Here is a 12,278-nt window from a genome sequence, read left to right on the forward strand (position 1 = left end):
CCCACAAACCGTACCTGTGATGCAGGGCCATAGCCAGTATTTTCATTGGGGGGGGGGGCTGAGTCTTAGTGAGAGAGGATCTACCCTAGCAAACCTTTTGTATTGCCCCCCCCCCCCCACATGCCTGCTGTGATGGTGGCGGGAGGGAAAGGAGGGCCTCCCCGGAAGATCTTAGAGTTCACGCAGGTTCATAGAAGGAGATGTGATCATGGAGAACCGTTTAGGGCTTTACAGGTCATGACTTGCACCTTGAATTTGACTCAGAAACTTATTGGCAGCCAATGAAGCTGTTTTAATATGGGCATTGTATGCTCCCTATAGTTTGCTCCAGTAAGGAGCAATTACAGCCCAGGAACTGATGAGAGATGCAGTCCAGGAGCTAAGAGCTGGGGCTCAAGGACTAATTAGATATTGAGTCCCGGAATTGATGAGGATTGCAGCCCAAGAACTGAAGGGAGTTGCAACCCAGGAACTGGTGAAGGTTGCAGTCCAAAAACTGTTAGGAATTACAGAATTACAGGCCAGGGACTGATGAGAGTTGCAGGCGAAGAACTGATGGGAGTTCCAACCCAGGAACATGGGAATGAGGGGAATTGTAAGAGATCAGGGGGTGCCCAAGATCCCCTCCTTCCTCCTTGCCCTCTTCCGCCCTTTCCTGCCTCCCCCCCCCCCCCCCCCCCCCAGCCAAATCCTCTTGGCTCTCTGCAGGAGCCATTCCTTGATGTCACATCCGCGCTGGCTGGTTCCCTCTCTGCAGGGGGCCGGCTCGACTTGGTGTCCCGGGCGCCCAGCGGGCAAACTTTTCCCTGGTGTGAGAGGAGGGGGAGCAGAGGGTGGGCTGGGCCAGTGACACAGAAAGAGGGGCTTTGAGGGCGGCACCCTTCCTCCCCTCCTTCCCCCTCTCTGGCCAGGCTCCTCCGCCTGCTTGAATTGGACAGCGGCACCCTCCTCCTGCTCCTCCCTCCTTGCCTCTTCTCCCGTTTGCTTCGCGAAGGCTGCCTGTGCCTGCGGAATGAATGAGCCTCCCCCGGGCGGCTGCTGCTGCTGCTGCTGCTACTACTCCCTGTATTGTGGCGGCGGAGGAAAGTGGAAGCCACTCGAGGGGTCCCTGCAGTGACTGGATGAAGGAGAGTCCAAGGGAGGAGAAGAAGGAGGAGGAGGAGGAAGAGGAGGAGGAGGAGGAAGAAGAGAGCAGGCGCCGCCGTCAAGCAGCAGCAGCAGCCCCGGGACCGGCAGCATGCAGCCCTCCTCCCGCATCCTCAACCTCTTGCTGCTGACTCTCCTGGCCGGGCTGGATCCTTCCAAGGTAGGAAATGCCATTTGGGGATTGAAGCGAGGCTCTTTCCTCCTTCCCAGCTTCTTTCCCTCCTTCTCCTTTCCAGGAGGATTGTTTCTGGAACTCAGGACTCCCCCCTACCTCTTCCCTTCCGGGCACCCTTCCGCAAGTTGAGGCGGAGTGAAAGCGAGAGAGAGGCAATGCGGATCTCTCGCGGGGATGGAGATGTGCGCCTCAGTGCGTGCGCCTCTTTGGGAAGGGAGCCAAGGAAGAAGGCAAGGCGGAAGATTTCTGGGGCATCCTTCGGGTCATCCCAGCCCCTGAGGCTGGAGCAGCGTTTGTGCCAAACCCGCCTGGAGCTTGCCTAGTTGAGGCTTTCCAAACACTGCGTTTGCTCGCTTGGGAGTGAGGGAATGGATGTGTGCACACGCTGGGCTCTCTTATGTTCACCTTGCAATCTTGGGAAGTGATTAAGAATGCTGGAAGAAAAGGGGGGACTGCAGCTTGTCTTCTCCCCCCCCCCCCACTGCCCCCCAACAGATGGAACCATACTAGTCTAGCTCTTCTCCCAGCCCCCTGTCTTGCTTTACTCAAACAACATCACATTAACCCTAATGTTTCAGGGTTAATGTGCTGTCGAAGGTTGCTGTGAGTTTTCTAGGCTACATGGCCATGTTCCAGAAGCATTCTCTCCTGATGTTTCGCCTGCATCCTCACAGGTTGAGGGATATGCTGGAAACTAGGCTTTTATGGTCAGAACCACTGGGTTGCTGTGAGTTTTCCAGACTGTATGGCCATGTTCCAGAAGCATTCTCTCTTGATGTTTTTCCCACATCTATGGCAGGCATCCTCACTTGCCCAGGAAACTAGGCAAGTAAGGTTTATATATCTATTGAATGTCCAAGATGGGAGAAAGAACTCTTGTCTGCTTGAGGCAGGTGTGAATGTTGCAATTGGCCAGCTCAATTATCATTGACTAGCCTCACAGCTTCAAAACCTGGCTACTGCCTGCCTGGGGGAATCCTTTATTGGGAGATGATTAGCTGGCCCTGATTGTTTCCTGTCTGGAATTCCACTGCTTTTTGACTAGTGCTCTTTATTTACACGAAAGGCACTGCAGATGAAGAAACAAAACCTACAAACTATCTGCAGACCCACTAAGAAAATCCAACAAATACTACATTCAGCAAAGGACAAAAGGGATCCTTTCACCTCTGCAGGAGTCTACCATATATACCACATAACTGTGGACAGGAAGTCTACATAGGGACCACCAAACACAGCAAAGCCCAAACGTGATTCAAGGAACATGAAAGGCACTGCAGACTAACTCAAGCAGAGAAGTCAGCCATAGTAGAGCACCTGATGAACCAACCTGGACACAACATATTATTTTGAGAGCACAATAATGCCGGACCACTCTAACAAGCACCATGTAAGACTATGCAGAGAAGCCACTGAAATCCACAAGCATTTGGACAATTTCAACAGAAAGGAAGAAACCATGAAAATGAACAAAATCTGGCTACCAGCATTAAAAAAAACTCTCAAATCTGAACAGTAAATAATGAGCAAGACTCAAAAAGCAAGAGAATTCCAGACAAGAATAAGTCAGGGCCAGCTAAAACCTCCCAACAAAGGATTCCTCCCAGGCAGCAGGCAACCAGGCTGTGAAGCTGCAAGGCCATTCAATGCTAATTGAGATGGCCAGTTGGTACATTCACAACTGCTTCTAGCAGACAAGAGTTCTTTCTCCCACCCTAGACATTCCACAGATATATAAACCTCACTTGCCTAGACCTCACAATCTTTGAGGATGCCTGCCATAGATTTGGGCGAAATGTCAAGAGAGAATGCTTCTGGAACATGGCCATACAGTCCAGAAAACTCACAGCAACCCAGTTTCAGGTATACTTGCTTTGGAAGGTTGTTAGGATTCCTTGCTTCTCTTCCCTGCCACCTCCATGTTATTGTACAAGTTTCAGCTGCATAGAAATGAGGGTTGGGATTCAGTTTTGCCAAAATACTATGAGAGCCCTTCCTCCATAGGAAGCAGCCATCCTCTTTTTAGAACTGGAGAGGCTCCTTCTTTTGAATGGCAGTTTAAATCAAAACTGGCCTATCCATCCACTCCCCACTTCATATAAGTCCTCATATGGCATCAAACATATACCCTGGAGGAGTTTAATGGAGCCTTGGTGGTATCTACCGAAAAAGACTAGACCTTACTGGAACTAAATTTGGAAGGAGAGCTCAGCAATGGTAAAGGAAAAGAGGTGTTAAGATTGAGTAAGAATGCATTGCATTCTGAGTCTTTTAGAGCATGGGTAGCAGTATAGAAGCATCTTTTTGAAACCAAACCGAGAGAGGGAGAGACATGTGCCATCTGTGTGTGTGTGTGTGTGTGTGTTGCTCTCTCTCACACACATACACACACACAAGGAAGAGAAAGGCTGAGCTTTGCTTTCTGCCTTGTGGCCATGTGTAAATGTGATTGCCCTCAGGTTGCACAAGGGTTCTCCCCTCCCCTGGCCATTTGTGCAACCAAGTAAGATTTGCTCCAAGAGCTGAATGACAGCCCTGCAAATCCAAACAAGATAAATACAAGGAGTTTTTGTGCAATGGTGCCCAGCATTTGAAAACCCTTCCATCAGACCTTGGAAATGAGACTTGTCTAAAGCTATTAGTGAGGAAGGGCTGAAGTGCAGGCAGGGCCTGGAGATAGATGTGTGCGTACTCCTCAGAGTCAGTGTGAAGCGCTCTCTCTCTCTGGATGATTTTGCATTGTGGGCAAGCTCTGTGTAGCTTGATGTGCGCGTGCGGCTCTCTTTGAGAGAACCACTAGCCATTACAGCTCCTCCACATTGTGTGTGGATTGCCGGTGTCTGCTTTACAGAGGCATTTGAAGTGCCAGACAAAGAGCATGGACTATTTTCAGTTCTTGTAAACAGCGCTTTGTGTCTCGATAGATGTCAGAATTGCTCACATCAAAAACACATAATGGAGGGAGGGCTGGAATATAAATATAGGAGCAGGCTTCAAACTGGCAATTGTGCTCAACTTCAAAGCAGTTTGCAGGGAGTCATAATTTTGATATTGGGGAGCAAGGGACACCAAGAGAGAGATGGAGAGATTGAGAAGGGAGAGAGAGGACATATCGTATACAACCTTTATTAAGGAAAATGTGTAGTTGCTGTAGTGCTGATTTCAAGAAAGCGTCGTCTTCTGTGCTGTCAGAATGAGTTTGATGGAAGATGGAAATTGTAACTGTAGTTGTATGAGATGCTTCGGATTGAAAAGACAGGCATTCAGGATTTTGTTTTGTGGATGTACAGCACTTTTCCACATGTAATTTAGTTGAACGAAGTATCCTTTGTGAATTGTCTGAGACCCTGTTGTTAGGATTTACTCTACATTTAAAGTTGTATAGACACATCTAGTGAGTGTGTGCCCTAGTTTACATTGGTAGCTTTCTCTTTTGTGTATTCATCCCCATTTTGAATGACAGTTAGATACAAAACTGGACTATCCATCCACTTCCAGATAAATCCTCATATGCCAACATACATCTTTACTCTGGACTCTGGAGGAGTTTGGCTCAGCCTTGTTTAGATTGACTGAAAAAACACTACCTTCATTTCTCTCACCTATAAAATAGCAAAATGATATTTTTATGTCATTCTCTCTCCTGTTTTGGAGAAGACATATCAGCTTTCAAGAAGTTGCTGTTGTAAGTAGTGAAGACTAATGCCAAGGATAGGATGGTGCTTCGGTGAGAGTTCTTACTATTTCAGGAGTATGAACTGATCCAAAGTTACTTCTGATTAATTTTTTCCAACTTGGCTGTAGCAAAATAGAAAACCAAACAAAAGCAACCCAGATATGTCAGACATTTGAATTATTTGTGGAACATGTTGTCAAAGAACAGAGTCTGTTTCATTAAATTAACAAAGTGATCTAAAATAAATCATTTTCCAGACTCATTTGCTCTCACGTGTATATAAAACATGTGTGTTTGTGTTTGTGTGTGTATAAGGCAGAATTTAAAACAGAGCCCAAACCAAAAGGATATGATAGTAAGAAGTAGGTGTGTCCTTGTCTAGTGATCACCAAAGAAATCAAGACCTGGGTCGAGAAACTCAAGGTCAGACTAAACATTACATGGCAGGTGTGTGATCATTGCCATTTTTTAAAAAAAATATATAAAATCCACCCGAAAGGAGGATATGGATGTAGTAACTTTAAATGGTGATAGCTATCTGATCAATATTTCTTCCACAATTTATTTCTTTTTATGGACATTCCATTACTTTTTCATGTACTCATTTTCTATAAGACCATGGGTATTAAACCAGATATCAGTAATTTTAAAAAGAAAAATACATACAGGGAGATAAAACAACTCCTGCCCATGTATATGTATACTGATAGCCTACTAGAAATGGTTGTAATTAAAAAAACAATCAAGGAAACAGTTGCTGAAGGCTTTCGTGTCCAGAATAAATGGGTTGCTGTGAGTTTTCCAGGCTGGTATGGCCATGTTCCAGAAGCATTCTCTCTTGACGTTTCACCCCCATCTATGACAAGCATCCTCAGAGGTTGTGAGGTCTGCTGGAAACTAGGGAAGTGAGGTGTGTGTCTGTCTGTCTATGTATCTGTCTGTCTGTCTGTCTGTCTGTCTGTCTATCTATCTATCTATCTATCTATCTATCTATCTATCTATCTGTGGAATGTCCAGGGTGGGAGAAAGAACTCTTGTATGTTTGAGGCAAGTGTATGTTGCAATTGTCAACCTTGATTAGCTTCCTGCCTGGGGGAATTCTTTGTTGGGAGGTATTAGCTGGCCTTGACTGATTCCCCCAGGATTCTCCCAGGCATGAAGCAGCCAGGCTTTGAAGTTGCAAGGCCATTCAATGCTAATCAAGATGGCCAGTTGCAACATTCACACTTGCCTCAAACAGACAAGTTCTCCAGATTGGGAGTTCTTTCTCCCAATCTGGACATTCTACAGATATATAAATCTCACTTGCCTAGTTTCCTACAGACCTCACTACCTCTGAGGATGCCTGCCATAGATGTGGGCAAAATGTCAGGAGAAAATTATCCTGGAACATGGCCATACAGCCCGGAAAACTCACAGCAACCCAAGGAAACAGTTACTTGCATTAGCAACTGGTAGCTCGCAAATCAATGAGCAGAGGCGGCTCCAGGTAATTTTCAACAGTAAGCAAGCAGTATTTTGCGCCCCCCCCCCCCAACCAATCACTGATATATATTTTCTGTTTGTCGTGGGAGTTCTGTGTGCCATATTTGGTTCAATTCCATCATTGGTGGAATTCAGAATGCTCTTTGATTGTAGGTCAACTATACATCCCAGTAACTACAACTCGCATATGTGAAGGTCTATTTTCCCCCAAGAGCGCCTCAAGAGTGCCCCTGGGCAAAATCTACTATACTGCAAATGCTTACTTTGCGTAATGGGTTGAGCCGCCCCTGTCAATGAGGCAATGATCCCAGCCTGAATTATTTGGGGGACAGGTTTAGAATCTTAATTAGCTCAATTAAAATTTAAATTAAAACCCAGAGTGAGTTTACTGCTGCTCTGCCAGAGGAGCTACCATCTACTACAAATTACATGCATCTGCTATGTTATATATCTTGGACCCTTAAGTGTCAGTGATCTCTAAGCCTCCATCCCCAGCTCAAGATACCCAGAGATTGAAATGTCTCTACAGTGTTAAGTCACCATTGCAGAAGATAAAGATAACAAATCAGAATATAACAAAGGGGGAGGGGGGTAGTGTTTTCTTCATCATCACTTCAAATATACTTCCTGTTTGTCTCATTGCTATTTAGGTATAACAACAGTGACCTTGTAATTTGCACTACTTGAATATCAAAAGGTTGTGCAAAGACTTCTTTTTTTAACACAGCAAGAGTTAAAGCCATGCCCCTGAGTTATTGTTGAGTATTTTAGAAATCTGCCTTGGAGATCCTTATAAGTGGGCAGAAATTAAATAAGGAAACAAGAATTTCCAGACTGAAAAAAAAAAATCACTATTACAAATGCTCTTGGAATGTTGTATACCTAATCGGAGAACAAGAACAGTAACAAAATTAGACACTTTCTTAAGGAAAATACCATTAATTTTTCACTTTAAACTTAATATATCTGGCTTGCATATTTGTGTCTATATACACATATTTTGCTGTGTGTGTTACCTGTAAAAATACATTAAACTGGAGGGTTGAGAATTTGCTGATGGTTCGGATTTATTGTTTTCTTTTCTTTGATATTATTTGGGATATTCCTAAAACCTAATAATTAGGATCCCATCAAATGATAAATATTTTTAGAGTCAAAGACTGTCCCTTTACTCCTTTTGTTATGCTTTGTAGTAACACAGAAAACAATAAGTTGGGGTGATAATGACACACAAATTTTCAGAAGACTGTGCTTCTCTGCATTCATATATGTATGCCCTACCTGTACTCAACTGTTGCTTTGTTGGATAACGTGACCTTTTCAGGTGCATCATTTAGGTACACAAACATTGCTCAGAATCTGTCATTTTTAAAATCATAAGTGTTCTATAGACACTAAGGATTAAAAAATTAAAATGTCCAAGTATGTGTTGGGACAACACTAGATCCTTTAAGGTTGACATTGGCCAAATGTTTATGTATCGCCATCTCATGGCAATCTATGTTACTGGGGTGAGGGAGAAGAGACTTCTTTAAGATTCCTGTACCCCTGTTTCATCTTTTTCAAACACATTTTCTACAGGGGCATAATTTGAGGGCTAAATTCCCAGCTTTCAATAGGGGAGACTATTGACTCCACTCAGATGGGAATGAAACCGAGACACTCTGTAATGCTGCTCAATGCTAATGAAGGCATACTGGTTGTATTTCCATATCCCTGCTGAAATGCCTTGTGTGTTAATTATCCTCTGATTAGAATTTCCATTTTTAGACTAATATATAAAGAATATTTTTCCTCCTCTCTAATTTTAATAATGTACTTTGGGGAGAGTCTTTCTCTGGGCATATGGTTGGTCTTCAAGGCATAAAGCCAAAGTAGAGTCAAAGGTTTTGCAGTGAGATGCATTAAAAAACAACAACACAGTGGCCATTAAGTTATGCCCCTTTTTAATGCCTCAAAAGAGTGAAATTTTTCAGATCTGGAAATTCCTAAGTGCTGCTGCTAGATGGCATCTCTGTGCTATTTTTCCCCGCCAAGAAATGCAGTACTTCTGCTGACCTTGGTACTCTGTGTGCAGCAGGTAGGCTTATGCCACGGAGATCACTCAAAGCAAGCTGTCTTTCAATCTTCGCTGCGGGAGAACAGAAAAGGAACCATTTTGAAGTTGAGTGACATAAAGCCAGCAGCTAAAGGAAAGGTACACCTTGTGAAAGGTTTAGTGGAGTCCTCTCAAGACAGAAATCCCACACAGTGCATCCCCTCCTTGCAAGGGCTTTCCTATCTACTTCAATATAACACTTTTTTTCTTTCTAGTTCAAGAAACAGGGTTTCCTGTCTACTTTAGCAAAAGGTAGTGGCATGTACAGAGATACTATCTTAGTGGAAAAGAAAGAGGGAAGACTACATTCACCCAATCTGTCCATGAAACATCCCAATCTCCTCTGGGTGTGTCACACTACAATTCCCATCACGTTTACTGGCAGAAGATGATTGGATATTATATTTTAATTCATCTGGAACGTGTTAAGTTAGTTAAGGCTGTAGTCCTGCCACAATATTTGGGTTTCCAATTTTTTTCAAAATGATAAGCAAGACTCAAGCACCTAGGAGATAAAGAGACATGGAAACGAAATTACCAAATATATTCCTTTCTAGTAGGAATAAACATTTACAAAGGAAACAGCTTTGGTTCAGTCCCAGAGCTCAGAGAATAGTGTGTAAATAATCATAGGATTTGTTGTCGAAGGCTTTCATAGTCGGAATCACTGGGTTGCTGTGAGTTTTCCAGGCTGTATGGCCACGTTCCAGAAGCATTCTTTCCTGCTGTTTTGCCCACTATTCAACCATAATCATCATCATCATCATCATCATCATCTTTATTTATATAATGCCCTATCTCCCCTAGGGGAGTGGTTTCCACATATGCAAAATGATACAAAAACATACAGTATAAAACAAAAACATAGGCATAAACTGTTAACACAACATATACATTAAAATCAATTTAAAATAAGTTCTGCTCTCTTCTTCATGCAAGATAAGCTGCCAGGGGCAAAGATTTCAATAAGGGGCCTGGACTATTTGGAACAGGCTGGGCCAAGGCTAGTGCAAGAAGGGGAAAATGGGGCTAGCTGAATACTACAGTACAAGAATTGGTCTCATCAATGGCCCTACTAGGGGACCGGGGCCACTCAATTCCAGGGCCAATTAAAAGACTATAAAAAAGGTCTGGGCCGGAAGAAAAGGTGCCTTCAGATGACAGGGAACTGGGGAATGGATGGGGTACATGCAGAGTCAGCCCTAGGTATTTTTCTACGGTAAGCAAACAGTATTTTGCCCCCCCCCCTCCCCGACCAATCACTGATATATATTTTCTATTCATTGTGGGAGTTCTGTGTGCCATATTTGGTTCAGTTCTATCATTGGTGGAGTTCAGAATGCTCTTTGATTGTAGGTGAACTATACATCCCAGTAACTACAACTCGCATATGTCAAGATCTATTTTCCCCCAAGAGCGCCTCAAGAGCACCCCTGGGCAAAATCAACTATACTGCAAATGCTTACTTTGTGTAATGGGTTGAGCTGCCCCTGGGTACAAAGCCAAGTCCTAACTGTTGGCTCAAGGGCTTAAGACTTGAGACTAGTCATCATCGAAGGCCTGATAAAACCACCAAGTCTTCAAGTTCTTACAGAAGGAGGTGAGGGATGGGGCCAGCCTTATCTCATTGGGGAGGGCATTCCAGAGGCAGGGGACCACCACCGAGAAGGCCCTCTCCCTCATCCCCACCAACCGGGCTTGAGATGGTGGTGGCAGCGAGGGAGGGGCCTCCCCAGTGGATCTTAGTGTCCACAGCAGTTCATAGAGGGAGATACGATTGCAGAGATAGGCGGGGCCAGAACCGTTTAGAGCTTTATAGGTCATCACCTGGACCTTGAATTCGGCTCAGCAACTTATCGGCAGCCATTGGAGCTGTTTCAATAGGGGTGTTGTACGCTCCCTATAGTTAGTTCTGGTTAGGAGCCTGGCTGCCGCCCGTTGTACTACTTGGAATTTCCAGGCCATCTTCAAGGGCAGCCCCATGTAGAGCATGTTGCAGTAGTCCAATCTGGATGTAACCAAGGTGTGGACTATAGCAGAGCACCCAATGAACCAACCTGGACACAGCAGCATATTATTTGGGAACACAGAAATGCTGGACCACTCTAACAGGTACCATGTCAGACTACACAGAGAAGCCACTGAAATCCACAAGCATGTGGACAACTTCAGAAAGGAAGAAACAATGAAAATGAAAAAAAAAATCTGGCTACCAGCATTTAAAAACTCTAAAAACAGGACACTAAATAAAGAACAACACTCAGAAAACAGGAATTCCAGACAGGAAACAATCAGGACCAGCTAACACCCCCAACAAAGGATTCCCCCAGGCAGGAAGCAACCAGGCTATGAAGCTGCAAGACCATTCAATTCTAATCAAGGTTGCCAATTGCAATATTCACACTTGTATCAAGCAGACTAGAGTTCTTTCTTCCACCCTGGACAGATCATATAAAATCCATAATTTTGGCCCCCAAATCTACCCTTGATTTATACATGAGGTCAACTTATAAATGAGTATATATAGTAACACAGATAAGAACTTTGTTAGCATGTAGTTTTACTTCGTAGTAATTCTGACTTGTTGTTACATATAAATCAGATCTTGTGGTTTAAACAAACCAGTGAAATGAATTTCATAATCCATGGTTTGAAGGTGGCTTCTTTACAAAATTATCAGATTTTGTTGCTATGGGATTGTTCTGGTAGTTAGTCGAATGTAGTTATTCTGATTAAAATACTTTACTTCCGTGTCTAGATGGTTAGCTACTGAGTATTTTGTGCAGTGCTGTGGGAATGCCTGACTTGAGAGGCATGAGATAATGTCTGGTTATATTGTCATTGTATGACATATGTGGTCTTCCTTTATTGGACAATCAGTTTGCTCCAGGATAAAACAGGCTTACAGTCTTGTACTGGACAATTTTTCAGAGAAGGTATGTTTCTCTTGTCAGTGAACTACACCCACATCAGCCACTTAATAAGTTCACCATGACAAATACAGTCTTACAAGACTCTGTTAGTGTTTACAAAAGCCTGAGAACATCTGTCTCCCCACCCCAGGAACTTTGGAATATGGCTTGCTTGAAGCTTTTCCTCAGTGGCTTCATTTATCAAGTTGTGATTTCAAATGTTTAGTGATATTTGAACCATTTAAAACCTCAATCGTATGTTAGATTGTTTAAAATCCTTACTACAGTTGCTGAAGGTCCTTTAACACTATTTCCAGGAGCCCCCGGTGGCACAGTGGATTAAACCCTTGTGCCAGCAGGACTGAAGACCAACAGGTCACAGGTTTGAATCCGGCGAGAGCGTGTGTGAGCTCCCTCTGTCAGCTCCAGCTCCCCATGCGGGGGCATGAAAGAAGCCACCCAAAAGGATGGTTAAACATCAAAAACATCCTAGCGTCCCCTGGTCATCGTCTTTGCAGATGGCCAATTCTCTCACACCAGAAGCGACTTGCAGTTTCTCAAGTCGCTCCTGACACACACAAACACACAAACCAAATACTATTTCCCATGGGCTTCCAGCAGTTTCTTAGTGTTGGAAGACAAAACTATGTTGTATAGCTTCTTAACAGTCTTGAACTTGCCTTCATATTCAGGTTTAGTGAAGGATGTTATTCTTTTAGCAGTATAGAAGAGAAATTATCTTTTCGCTCAGTGGTTCTCAACTTATGGGTCCCCAGGTGTTTTGAT

The 12,278-nt window shown here is 43.9% G+C and overlaps 1 protein-coding gene across 1 annotated transcript in view; it reads left to right on the forward strand.

Annotated features, from left to right (window-relative positions):
- The first annotated feature begins 719 nt into the window (after positions 1-719).
- OLFM3 (olfactomedin 3) overlaps positions 720-12,278 on the forward strand; it is a 202,743-nt gene continuing 191,184 nt past the window's right edge. The window contains exon 1 of the mRNA XM_060774022.2: positions 720-1,306. Within this exon, the coding sequence (XP_060630005.1) occupies positions 1,238-1,306 (69 nt within the window). The 5' untranslated portion in view covers positions 720-1,237. The remainder of the gene's footprint in view (positions 1,307-12,278) is intronic.

Source organism: Anolis sagrei, chromosome 4, assembly GCF_037176765.1.
Source record: "Anolis sagrei isolate rAnoSag1 chromosome 4, rAnoSag1.mat, whole genome shotgun sequence".
Lineage (NCBI taxonomy): Eukaryota > Metazoa > Chordata > Lepidosauria > Squamata > Dactyloidae > Anolis > Anolis sagrei.